At 38.1% G+C, this 25,474-nt stretch overlaps 1 protein-coding gene across 1 annotated transcript; it reads right to left on the bottom strand.

Moving 5' to 3' along the window:
• Positions 1–1,333: 1,333 nt before the first annotated feature.
• Positions 1,334–25,474, bottom strand: LOC143890194 (CLIP-associated protein-like). The gene is made up of 21 exons (XM_077394774.1): positions 25,004–25,474; positions 22,298–22,453; positions 22,127–22,189; positions 21,389–21,457; positions 21,020–21,191; positions 15,439–15,600; positions 14,217–14,314; positions 13,225–13,299; positions 13,084–13,152; positions 12,511–12,596; positions 12,300–12,417; positions 9,751–9,849; positions 9,305–9,662; positions 7,337–9,156; positions 7,068–7,169; positions 4,721–4,825; positions 4,493–4,567; positions 4,279–4,347; positions 4,097–4,165; positions 2,965–3,066; positions 1,334–1,852 (listed from the first exon to the last, which is right to left on the bottom strand). Exons 1-21 carry the CDS (start codon positions 25,334–25,336, stop codon positions 1,691–1,693), a joined length of 4,362 nt encoding a protein of 1,453 aa, XP_077250889.1. The 5' UTR covers positions 25,337–25,474; the 3' UTR covers positions 1,334–1,690.

Genomic DNA, 25,474 nt, shown 5'->3' with positions numbered 1-25,474 from the left:
CTACTCTATTTATAAGAATGCGCGAAAGCATCTTATCGTTAAGTATTTAGAGGGCTTGTAAAAGCTTTTTGAGAACTGTGATATTCTTCTGACAGCCTCTTTTTATTTTTATTTTTTTGGGCGCGGGGGGCACCCATTTCGGTCTTTTACATATATTTTAAGATTTCTTTATGAAAATGCGTGTAAAATATCATTTCCAATGCACCTTAACAGGTGCCCTAAGGGCACTCGTTAGCAAAACCCTTTTTTTTTTAATGATTCTTCCGACAGCCCTTTAAATACTACACGACAAGATGCGCCACGCATCATAAAAAAACATAGCATCGTTGATATCATTTCCCTATATTTGTTATACATAAAAAGATTTACATTTAAGGGTCTTAAAAAAACCTAGGCCACCCTTGATAAAGGAGGGTTTCTCATTTATCTGATTCCAAATGGGAAGTTTGCAGTTGTGAGGCTTGAAAAAATCTTTGGCTCTTTCCATTCATAATTAGTTACTTAGTTAGTATGGGATTTGCTAGGGACCATGACCATTTCTGCCTTCTGCGATGGTCCCTAGCAAATCCCAGTCAGTATATGTAGGTTAAGAGATTGAATAGGTACTTAAATGGTTTTGTAATGTTTTAAATAGCATGGGGGCATGAAGGGTGGCATCCTGTATATTCCAATTATTTTTGTAGTTTAAACTGTCTAAATTTTCTTTCTTTGAGGCTTGTGTCTGATAATATAGCATTATAAGATTGAAAGAACTAAATGAAAAAAAATTGAAGGGCCTCTTTGGTTGCATGATATCTCATGTTTTGTAAGGGGTTCTCGTTGCCACTTGAGAAAAATACTTTTTCTGGTTGCAAACTTGCATATAGAGTTTCAAAGTACTAGGAGACTACTTACCTTGCTTCTGCTTGTCTCCACCTTGTTAGGTGAGGTATCATACTAGCAAACTACTAGCAAAAAACAACCCAAAATGATTTCTGATAAGAGAATCATGAGATTGATGCTCTCCATTAGGGCACCCACTACCAACACTCTCGGTTGAAAAACAAACAATAATTACGACTACTGTACGCGGCAGCTACGAGGAGACTGCTTGGCTTGTCTCCTCCCTGTTGACTTCAGTTTTTATTCACCACTAGTCCCCGAGATAACTACCTGCAAACCAAGCCTAAGATGCAATATAGAACACTTTTTTACTTCTATCAGTGACTCTTAACAGTTGATTTGGTCCCATGGACCAATTCATCAGAGTATCACAGCTAGTCATTGATGTAATCTTCAAGGTTGTTCAATCAAGCATGACATAGAGAACAAGGGTAACTTGCTTCACAAAGACGTTGCGTTTAACAGTCCCTACTATTGCTGGGTATTCAATTACATGCCTCATAAATCCTTAGTTTGCAATGTTATTTCCTTCTCTCTTGAGCCCATATCAATCTCTCCGTTCTGGAAATGAAAGAAGATTCATTCCAAATCTCTATTCATAATTTCATTATTACACCCAAAATGGAACTTTTTATCACTACAAGGGTATAATTACACTTTCACAATTTTGTTCACACCTCAAAAACTCTCATACCCCCCAAACCAACCCAAACAGGCCCAGTCTAAATGGGGCATTTCACACACTATACAAATAAACACAAATGAATGATCAATCCCCCAAACCACAGATTCACCCAACCAAGCAATCTTAACCATGATTAGAATCTACTGCAATACCAGATCTTGCCTGTGATATCCGGTTCGCATAGATGGTCACCAGCCGCAACTGTGTGCTATTAAGCCCCTCCAAATACGGCAAGAATGCTTTTCCAAGCATAATGTAGATATCCACCAAACAGAAAACAACAGTCTGCAACAGCCTCACAAGAACAAAAGTCTGTCAGAGAATGCTGGAAATGCATAAAAGCATATTGAAAAGAGGCTTTATCGAGTCACATGCTTGTATGGAAGAAATTCAAATCTCATCCAAAAGAAGAAAAAAAAAGGTCATCACTAAGTCCTGTTCGTTTTGGATTTTGATAATTGGTTTCGAGTCCAGAATTGATTCTAATTAACTCTAGACTCGAAATCGATTCTCAAAATCAAAGACAAACAGAGCCTAACTAATAAAAGCCGAATCCTGCTACAATACACACTCCACAGAATACGTTTACCCAATTTGCTTGTTACAAGTAATCACTCAAACCACAATACTAAGTTCTCATTAAAAAAAAGTTAGGTGGCACCGGCACATATTGTAAGGATGCCTCTAAAATATAAATGGAGCATAAAACTTCAAGAAATGCAAAAGGAAAAAGTGCCAAAATTTCATCCAACAATTCCACGGCTGTTCATCTCATTATCACAGAAGGGACATAGTACTTTGGCCAAATGCAAATCACAATAATCTAATGAATCATATAACCACAACGGAAATTTTTTTTTTCTATTTTTTAGAATGGTCTAACCATAATGGAGATTACTCCACCAACCCTTGAAAATAGGAGTATTTTGGTCATTTCTACGAAAGAGCAGATTGGCATGCTTTTGGTAAGTAAGACAGCTTCACTAATCAAGTTAAATACAAGGGGATAACAAATCAACAGTATTTTGGTCATTATATAAATGCAGGCACCGCTTGTCATTTCTAATGTTGTCCCCGTAGACCAAATACAAGAGTTCTCTTATTCGAGGACAGACTAAGGCCGGCTGTTTTCTCTCACTGACCTCGCTTCAAAATAAAAGTGGCAACTTAAGTTATTTCAGAGAATAAGCACAATGTCCACATCATATTTTATATACAGATCCACATCATATTTTATATACAGAAAACAAGAAATCTTTAAACATGCATAACGAATTTGGACGTATTTGAGAAATGACCAACCCATATATCGTCCATCAGTCCATGTGATTTGAACCAAAGATGTCGTGACCAAGAAAACATAAGAAACATCATATATCAAAAACAAAAATTCTAACCTTGCGCACATCAGCACTCTGGTTCCCGAATGCATCAAAAAGAGCAGGCAGAAATGAAGGTAACTGAGACATTAGTTCCTCTTGTGAAAGCCGCCCTACGAGCTGAAGAGATACATAAGCTTTACCATAAGCATAATAAATAGCAACACAGACAAACATGCACATCAATGGAAGATGGTCAAAGAACGATATGGAAGAGAATCTCACAATGCCTGTGGAAATTATAGAATCTTATGAACAATGTTCCTGTTGGTTTTATGGTTAATCATTGACCCAATGATTGCAATTGTTGAGCAGTTGTTCATTGCCATTAAAATATTTATAAACAAAAACGGAACAACAAAACTTGAATACTATTTTTTTAGTGAGAATACCACCAATGCGATTTGGATGCGCATGCAGGCCCACAAGGACCAACATGCAGGGCAAGGATCAAGAGAGGCTTTAGGCTTTCTAAACACAACTTTTATAAACTTTATCATTAGTTATGTCACTGAAAAGTGACAGTCTTTCTTATTTAATCACTTAATATAGGGATAATTCACTAATGAAGTTTTTTTGGGTCTTTTATACTGTTTTAAAGTTCCACTAGAGTTTTTTTTTTTGGGCCGTCTCTCTCTCTCTCTCTCTCTCTCTCTCTCTCTCTCTCTCTCTCTCTCATCGAAAGCACCCCAAGACCAAAGGAAATAACGCTGCCCTATCCGACATGGCAGATGTTTCCCGAAGAGTTGAAACATCACACAGAAGACATGAAGACAAGAACTTCTAGGACAGGAAAAAAAATTGGCAATAAATTGATTGAAGTGAAGGCTCAGGAAATACATAAAAATAAAAATAAAAAAGAGACAGAATTTTGTTAAAACTCTAGTTTTTCCTCGAGGACATAGCGTATCCCCACCCCATTTAGGGCGGGACTAATCCCTATGGATGCGCACAATCACCCGTAAACCACATGCATCCGGTTTACAACGGGGGGGATTCGAACTCGCATCATTGGGGAGCATACCCATGACTTTAAGCAAAAGAGCCACACCCGTCCGGGTTAGATTTTTGTTAAAACAATGTTCACATACAATGTTAACTGAGAAAATACGCACTTTGCCTAGTCAATGAACATTTTAAAAAGAATTACTTTGGTCAAACAGTTGATGCAAGTAACAAGGGTTTTCTCATCTTCGCTGACCAATAAAGGAACAACAACCTGCAAAGTTAACAAAGCCAATAAAATTAATAGCTTCAGGAAAACATTAAGCTTAACATTAGTATTAACAATCCTGGAAATCAACAAATAAGTGATGTGTGAGATTCACATACAGTAAGGCATCTGTATGGATCATACTGTGATAACACGATAGTCAAACAGTGATTTGCTTCATTTGCAACCTGAATACAAGGGAAAAGGGGGAAAACCAATTTTGATATCAAGAAAATTGTTTAAAAGATCATACAACAAGAAATTATTGAAAAGCCCAATACATCTTGTTAAAAAAAAAAAGAACAAATGAAAACCCAATACACAATACAATACCTTGGCAACTATATCCTTGGTAGCATGAAGCAGCTTTTCAATGACAATTTCAATGGAATCTTCCATTGTATCTTTCTGAAAGTAATATAATACATAGTTATACAAGATCATTAGCGTTTTATTAGACGCACTCAACATTGCTCAAGAAAATATCAAGAATTCTTGGACTTTTTTTTTTGCGATGAAAAGGTAAGAAGAGAATAAAGGAGTGGTAAACAGTTCACAAACCTGATTATTTAGCATTTCAAGTATCAAAGAAAGAGCAAGTTCCCTGATGGAAGAATCAGGATCATCCAAGACCTCAAGAACGGCCGTTAAAATTTGATTGAAGTACTGTAGAAATATCATTAAGTCATTAGCAAAAAATATCCAATTACTGAAGAAATACCATTAAGTCATTAGCAAAAAACATCCAACAGAAAAATGCTTCAGCATCTTTTTATAGTGAGGAGTACGTGTTCAGTAAATCATGAATCAGGTGACGTTTCTCCAGGAATGCATCAAATAATAATTCAGATCTTTGGCACTCATAACAAGAATTTTCTTGTTCTTGATAATACATTGACCAATTTCATACTGATATTGTCCATGCGTTCAGAAAATCATCTTGAGAAAAATAAAAAAAGGGCGGCCCAGTGCACTAGGCTCCTGCCATTGTGGGGATTGGGGAGGGCTAGATGTACGCAGCCTTACCCCTGCTTTGCAGAGAGGCTCTTTCCGTGACTCAAACCTGTGACCACCAGGTTACAATGGAGCCATTAATATTTCACCATCAAATACCACATTTGCCACTGCTAACTCAAACTCTTGATAACAGTTCAAAAAAGAAAATGCACTTTCTGCAAGACAAACCATAAGAAAAAAAATGCTTGGTTAGATGTTTGATTTCACACCAAATTCTCTCCTTTTTTGAATGGTAAAAACAGTGATTGCTTAGATGTTTGATTTCACACCAAATTCTCTCCCTTAGGCTATGTTTGGTTGTGCGGAGGTGGCCCAGATAGTAGAATAAGAAGTCAAAAGGGAGGAGACAAGCATTTGATTTGTCTAAAAGAATAATGGAATAGTGGCAAGTAGCTTTGGTTGCACGGCAGTTCTCTCGAAGAGTAGGGGAAAAAGTGGGGGTGTCGTTACCAAAAGGGAGAGAGAGAGAGAGAGAGAGAGAGAGAGAGAGGACCTTTTCCACTATTCTTCTAACAAAAATTTAACATTTTGGTAGAATTTGGTTGGAAGTTTAGTAGATGAGACATTAGTGGCACATAGGCGCCAAGTGCAAAAAAGCAATAATGATGATTGGAACATGTTGGGGAGTCAAATGGAATTTCAATGCAATATTGGCCACCAGACAAGGAATCGGCATTCATTGGCATTTGTAATTCCAATGAATGCCGAGCATTTGTTCAACCAAACATAGCCCTAAAGATAATGGAATGAGTAAGGTAGCCTCAGGACAACTTCAACCGGTGGCAATATTGCAATATTGGCCTGTGTACCCTAATCACTGCAGTGGATGACCAACAGTGCGAAAATCACCTAATCAGATGATTCTAACCGTCTGATCAGTGGACACTAAATTACTGGATATTTTTGTTTGGTGCCTTTTTGCAGTGGCCCCATTCAAAGTGGAGCCCATTTGTTCAATAGTTGGAGATCAAGTGGGGCATTTCTCATCTATTGCACATTGTACATGTGCATCTTGCACGAGCCCCACCATAATCGCACATTTATGTTGCACCAATTGGACATGGACCACACCGTTTTAGGCTTTTAGCTGAATGGTGCAGATTTGTTTCATGCATTGTGCCGTGAGCAAAGGCCCTGGCATAAAATTTGGGATATATGGGTATTTTTTTGCACTCTAAACTACCAAAATGAATAATAATGTCTATTATTTAAATGACTTAATCAGCACTGGTTCTTGATTCTATCAAAACATAAGAAATTACTTTAAATTTGTTTTGGAAATGCAAAATACACCAGACACATACAAGTGTGATGTTTTCATGTCAACACTTATTAACCAACCACGAATGAGATGGTTCCTTGATCTTAATGCTTATAATATTTTAGACCACAAATGGATGTTTACCAATTTTGAAACATCTAGCCTTGAGCTGGTTGGGGCTATTAAGCCACTTATGGATGTTTACCAATTTTGAAACATCTAAGATGGAAGTTGGAACTGTCCCTTCAGCTGGTTGGGGCCATTAACCCACTTATGGTAAAGAAGGTCTACATCTTTCTTATCAACGCAAATCAACAAATTAAAATAGATAAGTGAGAATGACACAGATATAGAGCCAAGAATCTTAACACTGTAAGCAGATCAGCAATGAACTTGAAGGCAGTCTTCTCTCTAAGAACCAGAAAATAGAACAGAATGAATTACCACAAGTTTGACACCGTTGACCAACAACAAACATACTATAAGAAAATCAAATCAAGTAATTAAAAAATAACTCCCTAGCAGGATTTTTAATTACCAAAAATAGGGAAAAAAGGAACAGAATCCCATGTCTGGCAATTGAGAATTATCACAAAAGAAAGATATTTAAATCTGAAAAAGCAATCATACCTTGCTCCACACTGAGTGATCATTATCCATAGAAGCTTCAACCAATTGTTGAAGTGCCCCGCATTTACTCATTATTGAATTCTCATCATTGCCATTGCAAACCTACAAAGGGGAGTAATAATACTATGGTTACAATGTTTTCAGGTTCTTCTTGAGAAATTCCAAAGCTCAACAAATAGATGATTTCAAACAATATCTTCAGTACAAGCAAAGTCAAGAATTAAATTTTCAGTAAAAGGAATACAAAACCTTGACTTCCTAGAACTAACCTTGTGAAGAAGTTGAGGAATGCTAAGTCCAGAGCCTGGTGTGGAGTTGCTTTTAATAGCATTAAGCTTCTCGTGATTAAGCTCCATATTGGGAGAGCCTCCAGTGCCAGGCCTCATCCCGTTGGCTCCTTCCAGATCACAGCTCACAAGTCCATTGATGCCGTGATGCGGAATTTCTAAAGAACTCTCAAAATCTATGCCATGATCATAATTTCCAGGAAGGTTAGTCCAGGAGCCCACAGAATCTACAGTAGTAGTATTATTGTACTTCAGATCATCGCTTTTGGAACTTGGAACCTCGGGATTATAGCCAGCCTCAAAATTTTGATACAAATACTCGTGTGTCTCATCAGACACTGCTTGACCAACAGAGCCACTGACATGGGTTGATTCTTGCATGGAAGTCCACTTCTTCCCACCATCACTATCAATGGAACCAGCAGAATACCTTCCAAGTAAGTGACTTTTCTTTGATGTACACACATATCCTTCCTCAGAAGAAGTGCCAGCAACATCTGACTGGTCATAAAATGATTTAGATCGTTGGCGCTCTTTCTTGTTCTGTAAAAAGTTCATGAGATCCACCTCTATCCTTGGTGTATATTGCTTAAGTGCTCGTCTTAAGGAATTTTGCTCCTCAACGGATAGACTGACAATAAAATTCAGGACGGACACGGGATCGAAATGAGAATAAACTGATATGATGCAAGTAATAGCCGTTTCCTTCAGTTTTGAGTTTTTATCATGTGCTAAAGGTGCCAATTTAGCAATCCATAACTTTAGCAAGCCACTATTACCAGCACCTTCAGAACTAATTGCATGCTTGTTAAAGGAACTAATAGCAAACTCAATGACAGCCAATTTTGCTTTGGGTGACCGTTGTTCATCCAGTGACCGGAGTAAAGCGGGTAGAAGGGAATCGATCCCATAAGTCTTACTAACAATTTCCAAGGTTGTTGAACAAGGTTGCCTAACCAACTCCTTTGGGTCAATTAAACGTGAAAATACATGGGGCAAAATCCTTTCAAGATAACTTTCGAACGGCTTTCTGCAAGCTGGGATAATCTCTGCAAGTGTTGAAAGAGCAGCTTGTGCAACTTTGTGGTGAGGATCATCTAAATGTTGGAAAAACAGTTTCATGACCTTTTCAAAACTCTGTGTCACTTCTTGAATTCCTTTTGGACCTTGCTGTAGCAAGGTACGGAGATAATTAAAAGCAGAAACCCTAGCACACCAATCAGAACTAGTACTCAGTCCTTCGGTAAGAGCATCACTGAGAGAATTCGGACCATCAATACGGCTAGCCATTTCACCAAGTGAGATTTGACTATCATCAAAACTACTTCTATTGGCTGCAGACGTCCTCCCAGTTGCATGCTTTCTCAAAAGTGGCCTCTGGAAATTAGGGATATAACTATTGTGTGAGTCCCTAAAACTTGCATCCTTAAAAGGCATATCCTGGTATGGTTTATCTATGTGCATGTGTGGAAACCGACTAATTGGCCGGGTATCCACATTATCTTCAATGGAGCTTCCCTCTTGTAGCCTTTCAGAGGACCTTTTGCCAGTGTAAGACAATGATAGGGCCGACAAAGAGTCCGTTTTCAGGTTACTGAGATAAGATACTTTACCGGGATCCTTGGAAGATTGAATGTGAGGAGTGCTGAGGTCAGAGAAAATAGTGCCACCATTACGAATACTACCTCTGGCAATATTAGCTGAAGTAGAATTACTCAATACAGGATTATGTGATCTGAGATGGTCCGTAGCAGGTACAGCTGGAGGAAATGGAGGATCACGAGCTGATGGAGGGTCAATTCCTGCACTAGGGGGAAGAAAATAAAGGTTTATTCATTCAGACAAATGCACCGATTTTCTAAGACAGTGAATGCTAAGAAAAATTACTAATCTCCAAAAATTAATTTGGCACTGAAACATTAATATCTACTTAGGGGATGTGTTGAATACCGAGATCCAAACTAGTCGAGTGTGTCACTGAAGAATTGTGCTTCTCAGATATATTGAAACCTCTAAGCATGGTTTCGATAGCAGTCACCTTTTGTTTGCTTGCATGCAGCACACTTTCAAGGCTTCTTTCTGTAGATTTTCCAATTGGCTTTGTTTGTGATAGAAGTGTACTACCAGAAGAGAGAGATGTCCCTGAAGTAATACTTGCACTCCTGTCCATTGCGACAATGGCAGAAGTTCCATATCCAGGTAAATTCGAAGGAGTGTGAGACTGAGTACGTTGCAGCTGCACACCTCTCTCACGGACTGAAGGAGAAGCATGTCTTCTGTGAATCCCACCATCTTCTTCATTTATTATCTGTTCAAAGGGTTCCATCTTAGATTAAAAAAATCGTACGAGGCATAAAGTAGGGATTCTTCAAAATCAAAACAAGAAAAACAGGTACCCTTTGTATGACAGGATCAAAGAATAAAAACAAGCGACGGGAACGCTCTGGCCAGGTTTTAGTGAACATTCTGTAGCAAGTTCTTGCGCTTGATCGAACCTATACAATTTAAACAAGTTAGGATGCACTTGATGATCAATATGGGGGGAACATGTTGCATATGTGAGTGCATAAAAATTCTGCAAATAAATGCGTCACGCACAACAGTAAAGAACGAATGGAGATAAAATCAAGAGCATCCTCAGTTGAATTACAAATACGAGACATAAAAGATTCAAACCCAACAGAAAAACATCGAACACCCTCAATTCCAAAAAAAACACGAGCCCAAACTATATATATATATATATATATATATATGAGGAAAATGGTTGTGAGCTTGAAGCTCATATAGCTTATATGAGCTTGAGGGCCCAAACACATGGGTCCCACATTGTTTGTGGTGATCCAAACCATTCATTTGCAAGGCCCCATCATAGATAGGGTGTGTACCAAAAATCGGCTCCATTGGATCATCCTAACCCCTCCAAAAGTGGAGGGTAAAAATGGGCAGATTTGTGGCAAGCGGTGTCTGTCCATTTTGCCCTCCACTTTTGGATGGGTTAGGATGATCCTATGGAGCCGATTTTTTGTACACACCCTATCTATGAAAGGGCCTTTCAAATGAATGGTTTGGATCATCCTAACAATGTGGACCCACATGTGTTTGGGCCCTCAAGCTCATATCAGCTATATGAGCTTCAAGCTCACAATCATTTTCCTCTCTCTCTCTCTCTCTCTCTCTCTCTCTCTATATATATATATATATATATATATATATATATATAGCAGAAGAGAAAAGAACAGAATTTTTTGAATTTTTTGAAAATTCTATGAGAATTACACATCACTTTTTTTGACTTTTTTTAACAAATGCACCCATTCAACCCACATATTTTCAATCCTACCTCCTCCTTTATGCTTTTTAACAAAGGCACCCATTAAAGCCACATATTTTCAATCCTACCCCCTCCTTTATGCTTTTTAACAAAGGCACCCATTAAAGCCACATAATTTCAATCTTACCCCCCTCCTTTATGGTTTTTTAATAAAAAATCTATAGGGTGATCTTAACCATCTGATTTAAGAGGAATTATGGAAACCTCTATAGATTGGAGGGCTAGGATCAGCCTATGGAAATGATTTTTGGGGCACAACCTATTTATGTTGTGTTCCATCAGATGGACGGTTTGGATCAATCTATGACGTGGTTCATACAGTTCTTTGTCGGCCCGTGCATCGCACGGGGTTTTTAACTAGTGTATATATATATATATGTGTGTGTGTGTGTGTGTGTAGGGGTTTGCTAGCGTCCATCGCAAAAGGCATTTCACGGATCGTCTATTGCATCTGACAGCAGCCACCTAGTGAATGAAGACAAATACTGCTGAAAAGTAAGCCTGTGAGGCTGCTGTCAGATGCAACAGACCATTCGTGAATTGCCGTTTGCAATGGACGCTAGCAAATCCCTATAATGGACGCTATGGGATTTGCTAGCGTCATTACAAAAGGCATTTCGCAGATGATCTGTAGCATCTGACAGCAGCCACCTCGTGAATGAAGACAAATACTGCTGAAGAGAGCAAGACATTAATAAATATAAATGGAAATGAAAGACAGACAAGATGATCACCAACAGCATGCACATTATGAAAAACTCATTTCCCAAGTCAGCCAATCTCTCTCGTGTCATCTATGGCAACACGCGCCAATTACCAAAGACCCCCAGTTCTTGCAAGATATTCTATCAAAATTGAGCTTCAAGGACCATCAAATAGTCTTCCTCATCTCATAAATGTCCCCCCTTCCAACTCCCGCTTTAATTCACTTTCTTGCAGTCACTCAACAATCACTTCAAAAATTACCTAGCAATTCCCAACATTCAGTAAGAGAAATTTATATTTTCTCCACAATCTTTACCTTTACCCTCACACCAAAAAGTTGTATCATTCCTTTCCTTCAAATACCATGCAACAATACATATGATAAGGTCTTCCACAAAATACATGCTCTAACAATGCATGCCCCTATTGTCCTTCAAGATATTTAATCCTTCATCGTACCATGAAAAGCTCACAAGAAGCCAATGATACTAAGAAAAGCTTGCAAACCCATCCCGCCTCTACATAGTGAACAAATAGGATACGTGGATTTATCCTCCAGCCTACGCATCAAGAAATTTATGGAGCAATCTCAAGGAAGAAGTGGTTCAGTTCTATCACATATGCAAAACTATATGATTCTACAGCTATTAACCCTGAATATTGGAAAGTTCCTGGTAAATGCCAAAACAAAAATCACGCATCATTTACATGTGTCCACAATTTTGCAAGGAAAAGGTACCAAATAAAAGCCCCCCTCCCAAAAAAAAAAACACCCACACACAATGCACATGAGAGAGAGGGGGGATGAGACAAAGAAAATTGCAAAACTTGCAACTCAAGAATTCAGGCTTGCTAACTCTTTTCCTCTACAAAGCCCGAGCCAAGTATTGCACAACAAAGTTATACCTCACTCATTGCATCCGCGACACAGCACTTTATAAGATCTTCGTAAAGATCAGCTGATCGCTGTATTTCAGGTGCATCAGCCCAGTACTCAAGGATCAGAAGTGCATAATCACAACATCTGCAATGGAAAAAGATGTTAAGAGAGAGAGAGAGAGGAGCATAGTAATTGAATTAGTGGTGACACATCTTTGCAAACAGGCATGTAGATAACCTGGCACGAAGCACTGCATTTCGGTCATTCTTCGCACAATCAGCTATCCGAGGAAGTACACGGGCAACTTTGCAGTTACGTAACATCTGGAAAGCCAACAAAATATTCTAAAAACCATGAACCAAATACCAGTTGACTTTGAAAATATAATGATTTTATCATGATATTTTGATAAAAGATAAATTCCCGAAATAAAAAAAGAGCGACCCAGTGGACAAGACTCCCGCCATTGCGGGGTCTGGGGAGGGCTAGATGTACGCAGCCTTACCCCTGCTTTGCATAGAGGCTGTTTCCGTGACTCGAACCCGTGACCACCAGGTAAGTTCCCGAAATAATCCCGAGATTTAAAAAATATAGCGATATTTTCATTTACCGTGAGAACATCATGGTATTTTGACAATATTTTTTATTTTATGAGTTGAGTTGTATAATACATTTAAATTATTTTATTTTATCAATTTTTCCGGATATAAACCCGAAAAAAAAAATTAATATTTTTCGAGATTTTTCGTTGGAAAGAAATTCCCAAGAACGATGTGTGACAGCTGTAAGATAGGATGCACTGATTCATACCGTTTTTATGCAGTTGTCGGCAGACTCCGCAATTACAAGAACCGTTATAACAACCAGCTTGAAAAGAAACTGCAAGAAGTTATACAGATGAGACGTCTGCAAAACTGACCACAACATTCAGTGACACAGAGGTGAACTTACCGGAATGAACAATTCAGCACATGCCTCAAAGTCCCCCAAAAGCTCCTTTGATAGTAAGCTTAATAGATGGCAAGCCTAGAGAAAGGAGAACCCAATCAGTAACCTTTAAAGAACTAGATATTTGAAACTTTGTTACCAAGAGAAGCAATGCATTCAACTTCGTATATCTAATAAGGGCACCAGCTAATGCAATTTCATTAATTGTTGAAGACAAAATACGCATCAGATCAGAAAAAATTATAAAAAGATACATATCTTCCTCATCTGTTGATATCTACAGCGACACTACTGAGTCCTCAAACCTGAGCCTTTTAATTGTTGATGTCCACAACTAGAAGTAGAGTCACCCATAAAGAATCTTAAAAGATTTTGTCTAGTTTCAATCCAGGATTCCAGTATAGTTTGATATCAACATTTTTTTTAATGAAATCAACATATATTGACCAACAGTACACTACACGTCAGATTTCTAGATGTTATACAGTGTGTATACGATCTGTATCGCTAATCCTATCTTTATATGTAATATTCACATTCTTTTTCACACTTGGTCTAAATATAGTACTAGTAAGCACTTCTATTTATCAATTTTTTAATAGGGAAGTGATATGTTCGCCCTATTTTCTTCTCAGGGCCACCCCCCCCCCCCCCCCCCCTCTAGTGTATTTATGACTATGCTTTGTATACTAAAAGCAGGTGGCCACGGGAAGAAAAGCGGGTGAATATACCATTTCCCTTTTTAATAATATGCGCATATTTATTTCATACATATGGTATATATATATATATTACTTATTAAGCACTACTAATTATCAATTTTCTCAACTCTTTTAACTGAAAGAGATGACATTTTTTTAAATTAAATGAGATGACATTATAACTCTAGATAGACATTAGATACTTGGGTTGTCCAATAAATACATAATTTCTGAGACTTGAATCTTTGGTTTTGATGAGAAAAATATTAGACCTCCCAGATAACATTAACAAACCTGTTTGACTATGCTAGATCGTCGATCAGATAGTTGAGTGCTTAGGGGACCAACAAGCTGCTTTAAGAGTGTTGGAAAAGATGGATAATCTGTAGCACCTGATAGAACACAAAAATGAAAATTATCAAATGAAACGGAAGTCGAACAAGGAACTGCAATACCATGTATGCTCTAACCTAAATGAAGTGAGCATTTTATATAATACCTGACAATGCAAGCTCGACCATCACAGCCAAAGAAATAACATAAACTCACATCATTTATCAAAACTATAAAAAAAATGACAGCAAACAAATTTATCTATCAGTCCCATAACACTCCTATCTGCAGACTTAATTTTAGCTGAAGATGTATCATTCATCAAAACATACAAAATTACTTCTTCTTTTTTTTTTTTGAGAAAAGGGTAACAATTTTATTCATTAGATGAAACACGCATACAAACTTCAGGGACAAGTTGCCCCGCAGAAGATTTAGACCACTGAATCTGTTAATCCAGACCACAGAAAGAAATACAAACCTGCTTGCGGACATTCTCATGTTCGAGGACTTTGGATTTAGGATTTTAGGATTTTGCACAAAATTGTGGGCCTTTTCAAATATCATATCGTGGGCAATATTACCAAAACAAACAAAATTACATCAAAAGAAATTACTCCTACCAGTAGGCTTAAGTTTAGGCTTTTAGCTCTAGATTCAACCCTATTTTAGAAATTTTACATGGAAAACCAAAATACAAGAAATACAAAAACCTAAAAGTCCCTCCCTCCTGTGCAGTGGCATCAGCGGCTGATATGTCATGGATCGACAGGAGTGCCAGAAATCATATTGCAAATAGTTTCCGAGATGTTTGAACGTCATGCTAACATCCATAGCAGGCTCTACAGGCCAAATTGGCCGAGAGACTTGTAATAATTTATGCAGATATTTTAGTAAATGTTATTTTACGTTTGGGTGAACTTCCAATTGGTTTGGGTGGGCCCTATATAGTGAAAATGTGAAGTGTTTTTAGGACAGCAACATGTAAACACTTTCTATTTATATTGTGGGCTGAAGTACAAATTCTACTTTATTTAGGTTGATCTAAGGACTGGGATTGAACATATACCAATGATTAGGATTACACTGGGGTTTCAAGGTCTTTTGTGTGCATGTGTGTGTACCAACAAGAGAATGATTATGTAAGCATGTGATAACAAATAAATTTTATTTTGATACAAACCTCCAAAAACAAGGCCTTCAACTCTCTGCATCGCAGCTATCCTAACTGACCAATCCTTTTCTGGTACAAGAGTAGATGCAATTTTCTCAAATTCCCTAATCAATTCCTTTTCAGAGTACACTTTAACAGGGTCAACAGGTTTCTCAGTGGGGTCACTATCTCCTGTCATAAAAAATGAACAATGTGAGCGCTGCAGAGAGAAAAATATCTTTTGAGGCATGTTAATCATGAGAGAAGGAAAAAAAAATACCACAGCAAGCAGAATATTAATCGCTAACCAAAAGAAATGCATCCACAAGTTAATTTTCACACAATACCATGTCGAAGTATTACTAACCTCAAGGCAGAAAAGATCATGTGGGTTAAAGAAGTCCAAAAGTAAAAGGAGAGGTACAGCAATCATACAAATCATGATGCAAGCCTCAGTTCCATTGAATATGCTGAGAACAAAGAGATTAGTGGTAAACCAATTCTCCAATTTGCATCTCTAATTTGCAAGCACGAGACTGGAGATTTCAGTTGATATAAGGTGTTGAATAGAAAATGCCGCATAAACGAAACAGAAACAACATCTGGAAAGCATGAACAATTCAAGGTCAAGCGAAGCCTCATGACGAATCCATGTCAAATAGACACCAAACATCAGATTGACGACTCCATTTAACATCAAGTGTATTGATTAAGCATGTAGCCTAGCCAAACTACCCCCTCATTTCTAGCATGCTCGAATCTCCAAAGACCTTCCCTAGAAAAAAAAAAACAGCTCAGCAAATTATCACACTAACGCAGAAATACTGCTGGGACAAACTCACCATTCATACTCCTTTAGATCACCAGCCATCTAGCCTTCAGCTTCCAGAAGGACTAGACTCATCCTCAATGACAAATCGAGCTAATACTGAGCATCCATTGTAATTTCTCTTGAGTGCCAAAACATCAGCCTATCCCTGCTCTTTCAGGCTAGCCAGATTCTTAGTGATGACTCGTTAGCGAAGTATCCTGAATCCTTGCAGATTGCTCTTCCTAGACCGACATCTAACCATTGCCCCGTCATGATGGAGTTGACAATGGGCTCATAAAGTCATGTGCCTTTCCATTTTCACCTGGAGAGGCTCAAGGAACCAGACATGACTGATAAGCTGACAGATTTGTGGGAGTCTGCAGCTAAAATGGAAAAGCCAACTTTTGAATTGCCCAAAAATCATTTACGTTAAGGTGAAGCTCAAAGAAGGGGATGAGGAGAGAGGGGCAGCAAAAGATTAGTGCATTGGAAAGAAGAGAGGATCAAGATCATTTAATGATGATAAGCGTCAGGAAAGGAGGGAACTCACAGCAGGCCAAAAAGCTTCCTATCCATAAAGAAATAAAGAAGGGGCAGCAGGCTAGAGTAAGACAGCTGAAGAAACGAGATAAGAAGCATGCTTCCATAGGTTACAAATGCTATGCGAAGGTATAACATGATTCACAGTTTGATGGTGAATGGAGTAAGATGTGAGGGTCTTGAATGCATCTTTTCAATGAAGATCCTGTATGGCAAGCTGCCTATTTCTCAAACGAGTATATATTATACAATAAAAAAACAAAAGAGTGGCCAAGGCCATTACAACAGAAAGTGGCAGAGACGCAACCCCACAAATTTGTATATAAAGCGGGCATGCCATGCCAAACCTTTAGGTCTACAAGACTCCCAAATTTTCACTAACTTGTTTGACATTCCCTTCCATGGGGATGTGAGAAAATGAACTCGGGCTATCTGAATATGAACACTTCAATGCAAGCTGCAATATTCAGCTTGGTTCTTCACTTAGGTGAAGAGCACGCCGAAAGGTTTTAATTCAAAAGCTCCGAGAGGATGCACAAAGGAGATCATTTATCTTTCTTCTTCAATTATTCTTCACTATTTTGATAAAATCTGTTCGTAGGACAATGGCCAAGGCCAACAGAGGGGCATTGATCGAGGGTTGTGGGTGGATTGCTCTGATTTTGAAATGTTGCATCTCTAGCATGGAAATGATACACTTATATTTTTAGGGAAGTTTGAGCAGTCATGTAACTTGAATATTGTGCTTAGATCCTACAAGGCAGTATCTGGCCAATGGATTAATTTTCCAAGTTGGTGACGTGGTTCAGGTTAAAGAGTTAGTGCCGGGCAGATTTGCCCATATTAATGGTGATGCAACAGATCAGTCTCCACTTGGATTATAGCACATGAGCTTCAGCAACTCAAGCAGGATCTTTATAAGAGGTATCAGAGTTTCTATTCACCAGAGATGAGTACTTCCAAGCCGGGGAGAGATGATGGGGATTCAGACTTAGGATTCCGAGTGTACCAGCGACGGAGGAGACAGAGATTGGCAGATGACTTCGATCTCGATCGATGACCACATTCTTTGATCCATATGTCCGATGTCGATGTCGCTATTCAAAAAAAAAATGTACGTGATCCGATGGAACAGATGATCCACTGAAGTTCCAGACATACTAGAGACGACGGCGGGCCCACAGATAGTCAGATATTTTTCAGAGGTGATTCAGATGTCATGCAGATAGTTTTGGATCTCGTACGTTCTTTAGAGTATTTTAGTTATAGGGATTTAAAAGTCTTTTTTGAGTCCTTTTAAATTATAGGGGGTGATAGGGTCTTTTTAAGTCATAATAGCTTAAATTCTTTGAGTTATGGTTGTTTTAAATGGCCCCACACAGGTGTTACGGGAATGTAAGTGAGAGCAAGTCTTTAAGTCCCTAGATAGGGGTAGTTTAGAACCTACGGTTTTTTATTTGTTTGACATAAATACTTTATGTTGGTTTTATGAGAAAGGGACACTACATTCATTTGTTGTTTGATATTGAGAGCTTCTTGGAGGAAAATAGGTTACAACCTCTTCTCCTCCTTTGTTGAGATGCCAAAGAAACTCATGGTGTGAAGGCTTGAGATAAATAGATTACCTCTTTCTTTTTTTCGAATAGTAGATTACCTCTTATTGCTTGTCATGTATTGTTTCTACTAATCTTCTCTCATCTTTTTTCAGTTTTTCACCGTTAGCCACTTTCCAGGAAACCCCAAACCTCCATTAACTTCACCCAAAACCTCTCTTGCATTATTTTTCACCTATCTTCTACCCAAAACTCCTAAAATACCTATTAAAAAAATTTCATCCTTAGAAACATCATTCAAACCCATCCATACACGTGCCCAATTCGTTTTGTCCCAAAACTAATTTTGCACCCTCTCGAGATCCTTCAAGGCTTCAACAGCTTCATAGCATATGTCTACACCACTCACACCTTCCTGAACCCCATAGAAATATTTCTCCAATCTATTCACCTATTTTAGGACCCAAACCCTTAATTTTTACCCACTCATTTAACTCATATTCCCTGTCACAATAGTCTATACTATCCCGACATAAATCTACAACTTCCCGGCTTTGTCTGCATACCTCAAAACCTATGATTTGTGGACACGGACATGGGTGTCGTGTGCCGACACGGACACAGAGTGTCGGACACGGCGTACCCCAGAAATTTAGAAACGGGGACACGGCTAAAATAGAAAGTAAATGTATGATACAACAACAAATATTAGATAAAAAAACCTTAAAAGAGTTTATTATAAAAGAAGAGTTAATAATAAAAGAGGTAAACACAATATGCAATAATAAAGCAAAACGTCACACTTGACACAGCACAAAAACGTGTCCACATACCCACATTAAAGTCTTACACTTATAGCAGTACATAGAAAAGTGTCCAAAGGAGTGTCGACATGGATGGACACGCGTGTCGTGTCGGGCACGGCTGGACACATGTATCAGCAATAAATTCGAAGAGTCGGCTAAATCATAGCTCAAAACCTACCCAAAAGCCCTCTTTTTTTTCTAAGTGTCAGCTAAATCATAGCCCAAAAGCCCTCTTTGCGGTCCAAAATCTTCCTCATAGGCATATTGCTAATGCTTTGACACCTTGTGAGATTTTGTACATGGGATTGGAATCCATTTTTTGTGGGGGTTGCTGAAATGTCCAGATTGTGAGAATTGTAACATCATGATATTCTTGCTACTTGCATGCTAATATGTAAATTGATTGCATAATTATATTTAATCATGGATAATCTTAAAATCCATATTGTTTAGTCATATTCTCATTGTGAAATCATAGGAGTTGCACGTTGTCCAGACTTTTCATATTCCGGGACTTTTCAAAAGTTGATAGTTTGTCACCTTCATTTTGTTCCTAGATAACCTCATACAAGTGTCATCCGTCCTACGTCAGTTCCGTCAGTTCTGAGCTAGAGTTGTTTCATATATATGCTCCAACTTGAGTGCGAGTGTTAGAATATGTATTAGAATGTGGAGTTTATTGTGTTTAGGAATAATAACAGGAATTCTTGACGTTCAACAAATTTTATTAGTCATATAAAGGAGAGGGTCAATAGAGGCTGACACAACCTCTGTTTTTTGTCCCCAATTGACGTGCCTACTCCCACCTTCTTCTCTGTTCTTCCTTCATCTTTCTTCTTCAACTATTTCTACAAATATTTTTTTAGATTTTGAACCATAGATAGACTTTGATACCTAGAGTTGACGTTCGCCCATGGTAAAAGAAATATTCCACTAAGATTCTTTTCAAGTTATAAAGCATAATAAATAACTTCCTGATAATAAAAAAATGTAATAAAGGGTTGGGCCTGTAGCTCAATGCTTGAGATTTTGTTTCTCAACCTTGAGGTTGCAGGTTCAATCCCAGCTTACCAATCAAAAATAACTACTGCTATCACAACTAGAAGTAAAACCACTGCATTCATCATACGTATCCAGTTTTACAAGCACAATAATAATAAGGTTAGAATGGGATTTGCCAGGCAATTTGGTGGAAAGCCATTTCGTGGCTTGCTTTTGCATGAGACAACAGCCACCTCAGATGAATTAAATGAATACGACAAAATCTGCCAGAAAGCAAGACAAAATCTCCACCTCAGATGAATTAAATTAATAACACAAAATCTGCCAAAAAGACGAAATCTACCAAAAAGTGAGCCTGTGCGGCTGTTGTCTCATGCAAAATTGAGCCACGAAATGGCTTTCCACGAAATTGCCTAGCAAATCCCATATAGATTACATGCATCTCAATGGAACGGTGAGTGTTAAGACAACATTGGATATTTCATTTTCATTCATCTATATTGGCAATGAATAGAATAGAAAGAAAAGAATGAAAACAGCTAAATCAGAATTGACTGCACATAGGACCAAAAAATGTGTGCATAAAATTGTTATTATAAAAACACTACATGTTTAAAATTATAAATATAGAAACAGATATATAAGGCATTAGAAAATAGAAACACGTATACATTGCAGGCACGTGAACAATGACCATTAAAATGATAAAATAGGGCATGATGAACAATTTTCAAGCAAACAGCCCTTCGACATGCAATTGAAAGGCAAAAAGCCATCATTCAAGAGAGAGAGGGGCGGTGATCCACTGATGTAAAAAAGTCATGCGCCATCAGTGAAAGTGGATGATTTAGTATCGGGATCACCACATTGTTTGAGGTAGAAGTAGTACCAAAACTGACCTCCAGAAAGAGATGAGTCACGTGCAGTATACGTGGCCTTTGGACTGTTTCTTTTATGGTTATATACAGGCATATTGCTAGACTTCATTTCCATAGGGAAATGACTTGTAAGCCCGTCTGAAGAGCGAACCTTTGGTTCAATCTTCTCCAGCCTGGCATTTATTTCTTTCATCTGCAGCAACAAATAGTAATACAATTAACGAAAATAAAATTGGTTACATTTCCTGAATATTACTGCTGTCAAATATCAATATCTAAATTTGCAGTCTAACTACTATCCTCGACGGAAACAGACTAACTACTTTACAAGATTTAACAGGAGACCACGGAACGTATTGCTGAGAGAACATTTGATCTTTCGAAGATTACCAAAGTAGTAGGAAGATGATGGCGCTGCAACTCATCACGGAATTGAGGCCCAACCTGGGTATACATCTCCTGGAGAGAGAAATATAATAGAGTTAACAAAACCAACATCCCAAATTAGGTAGCTAACTAGCACACTAGTTAAAGCAGGCAAATGCATTCCGTAGGTTGGAACATAATTCTTTAAAAAGGCTTAAGTGTGGTGGGCCCCACCATAGGTGCCCATTGAGTAAATGCTGAGTAAATGGGCAATGGTCCACATTCAACAGCTAAAAATACATTTAGTTGGACAGCTAGGATTGTCCACTTGGAGTGATTGTGGGGCATTGGAGATCCGGCAAAGCGCCCATCAGGTTCAAGGTCCAGATCAAGTATCAATGGGGCCAACCATGCAGATGCTTTATTGTGTTACAATGAGGTCATACCAAACATGCTACAATTCCTCAGGTTTTACAAACACTGTTTTATTTCCATAGAAAAGTTTTCTATTGGAAAGGAATACGACTCAAAACCTGCAATGAATGTGAATTTATTTAATGTGGGTTTTAGAAAGAAGAAAAAGCAATCGAGAAGTGCCGCACCCAAATCCATAGTCGGATTCTGTTACACGTCCAACACAGGTACTTTAGCCATTAAAAGAATTCACACAATAGAGGTTAAAACGAATGGCAATGGTCCAAAGTAATTAAAATAAACCAGTTTGCCTCTTTAAGAGTTGTTATCTCCACTATCATCACTAACCTCAATGCAGGAATTAGCTGCTTCCCTGACACCATGATTGGAGTCATTCAACAACTGTAAAACCTGAAAACACAAGAGCAACAATGCATATGACAACAAAAGTATATATTATAGAAAAAGTCAAAAAAAGAACAAGTTTCCCAACTCAACAAAAATGGAAGCTAGACATACTGGAGGAAGTAAAACTCGCTGAAGAGGAAGCTCAGTTGATGCAAAAAGACCTATGGCCGATGTTACAGTACGTGCAAACTCTTCACGGACTCTCCAGCTCTTGTGCGTCCATGCATAATTCCCAGCTCTTTCAACAATGATTGTCGGCGAAGAAACCTAATTCATATGCAACCTTTAGGAAATCTCTGGATGCCACCAAAATTGGTCCATACTTGCATGTAAGATTATCCTTACTTGCATATAAGATTATTTCCAGCTCTTTCTTTCCATTCTTTCAAATAATAACTAAGGATTAGAATAAGAAAGCCCAGTCCTAGCCAATTTTTTTTTTTTGAATGGCATAAAATTTTATTGATAAGGAAGACATAGGTGGTGCGGTACAGAAGGGTCATAATGGGGAAAATACAACATCACTCACTGGGCAAAGATAAAAAAGACAAACTGTACGGCCCTAGGGAGGTAGAAAATCAAAGAGCTCTGTACACAGCCTATCAACTCCAGACCAAGTAAGCCAGATTGCTTCGCTATTAGAGGACTTCCAAACATGATGAAAGCACACCCTAGTTTTTTTTTAAACGATGAAAGCACACCCTAGTCCGCCAATTTATTTAGAAAATAAAAATAAAAAGACATATTCAACCAGAAGATTAAAAATGTCACAGCAACAACAATCTGACCAAGAAAAATGCATTGATTTAAACAATAAAATGAAACAAAAAAAACAGTAAACCGACCAAGAACTACTGGTGTAAGCTTCGAATCCATCTCGCTAAAAATACAGAAACGACAAATAAACAAAAGGAAAAATGACAAATCCCCGAATCATAATTTCTAAAGCTACTGAAAAATACTTCGCCGGGAACAAGAAACCACCACAAGTGGAGATATCCGATTCCTAATTCGTCAAGCAAATCCCATGATCTGAAACGAGCGCAAGTGTGAGAAAATGAGTCCAGAAACACATCCAAACTTGGTATGAGCTACGAAAATAAAACCCTAGCCAACAATTCACCCGTCATTCAGACAACTGATTCCCGAATTTATAGAACGGAATCTTAATAAAAAAGACAAACTGTACGGCCCTAGGGAGGTAGAAAATCAAAGAGCTCCGTACACAGCCTATCAACTCCATACCAAGTAAGCCAGATTGCTTCGCTATTAGAGGACTTCCAAACATGATGAAAGCACACCCTAGTTTTTTTTTAAACGATGAAAGCACACCCTAGTCCGCCAATTTATTTAGAAAATAAAAATAAAAAGACACATTCAACCAGAAGATTAAAAATGTCACAGCAACAACGATCTGACCAAGAAAAATGCATTGATTTAAACAATAAAATGAAACAAAAAAAACAGTAGACCGACCAAGAACTACTGGTGTAAGCTTCGAATCCATCTCGCTAAAAATACAGAAACGACAAATAAACAAAAGGAAAAATAACAAATTCCCGAATCATAATTTCTAAAGCTACTGAAAAATACTTCGCCGGGAACAAGAAACCACCACAAGTGGAGATATCCGATTCCTAATTCGTCAAGCAAATCCCCTGATCTGAAACGAACGCAAGTGTGAGAAAATGAGTCCATAAACACATCCAAACTTGGTATGAGCTACGAAAATAAAACCGTAGCCAACAATTCACCCGTCATTCAGACAACTGATTCCCGAATTTATAGAACGGAATCTTAACAATAAAAATAAAAAATAAAATAAACTACAACAAAAATAAAACCCTAACCTACAATTTACCCGTCATTCAATTTCAGACACCTAATTCCCGAATCTATAGAACGAAAACTTAAATATAAAAATTAAAAATGAACTGCAACGAAAACAAAACCCTAACCTACAATTCGGCCATCATTCAGACACCTGATTCCCCAATTTATAGAACGAACACTTTAAAAAAATAAATAAAAAAAATAGACTGCACGCGTAACGAATCCAACTCACCGTACAGTCGTACACTACCGATCTTCGTTTTACAGAAATCCATCAAAAAGAAATGGGAGAGAGAGAGAGAGAGAGCAACAATAGCAGAAAACAAAGGAAAATGCGCACAACTGGAAGGCAAAGTGAGAGCAACAATAGCAGAAAACAAAGGAAAATGCGCACAACTAGAAGACGAAGAGAGAGCAACAATAGCAGAAACAAAGGAAAATGCGCACAACTAGAAGGCAAAACAAGTAAGGAATTCTCAATCCACTGTGAATTGACTAAAACAAAAGAAAATGAGCATAATTAGAAGGCAAAAACAAGTAATAGATTTCTAAATCCACTATGAATTCCATTAAAAAGAAACGAATTATCCCAATTTGAAGGCAAAACAAGTAATGAATTCTAAATCCACTATGAATTCCACAAAAAATAAACAGGATGTGCACAATCAGAAGGCAAAGCAAAACCGATCGATCTTCCAGAAACCCCAAAAATGAGCACAATTAGAAGGCAAAACAAGTAAGGAATTCAAAATACACTACAAATTCCATAAAAAATAAACAAAATGAGTACAATTAGAAGGCAAAAAAAAAAAAAAAAAAAGTGGCCTATCTTTCCAGAAACCCTAAATTAGCACAATTTGAAGACAAAACAAGTAAAAAATTCTAAATCCATTACGAATTCAATCAAAAATAAACAAAATGCGTGCAATTAGGAGTCAAAAAAAAAAAGGCCGATCTATCCAGAAACCCTAACCCTAACCCTACCTCCATGAGAGTAAGCAAGAGCCTTCGAGCAGCATCACGAACTGGCTGTTTTCCATCTCCGAACCTCTCAACGATGGCCGGAACGAGAGCATTGAAATGCAGTTTAAGATGTTCGCCGGAAAGAACGGCGGCAGAGGCTAGGGTTTGAAGAGCCCCTTGAGAAACCCTAAAATTGTTATCTTTGAGAAGATCTAAACAACAGTCTACGAGGGATGTGACCTCGGAGGAGGAAAGGCTCTTTCTAGAAGCTTCTAGAAGTTGGTGGAGACGTTCTACACCTGCCATTCGCTCTTTAGTGTCTTTAGAACGTGCGGTCTCTAGGGCTTCCTCCATTACGGGGATGGAGAAAGAATTAGGGTTAGGGTTAGGGTTAGGGTTAGGGTTTTCAGATCTGATAAATTTGGAGGGGGTTACGGTAGAGAGAATGAATAGAGCGAGAAAGAGTGGGAAAGAGTGAGAGAGAGTAAAAAA

This window comes from Tasmannia lanceolata, unplaced genomic scaffold (genome assembly GCF_043159265.1).
Source record: "Tasmannia lanceolata isolate RefF3 unplaced genomic scaffold, GAP_Taslan_0.1 ptg000013l, whole genome shotgun sequence".
In the NCBI taxonomy this organism is placed as follows: domain Eukaryota; kingdom Viridiplantae; phylum Streptophyta; class Magnoliopsida; order Canellales; family Winteraceae; genus Tasmannia; species Tasmannia lanceolata.
Note: the sequence above shows the minus strand (reverse complement) of the source record. Positions and strands in the feature narration are given on the sequence as shown.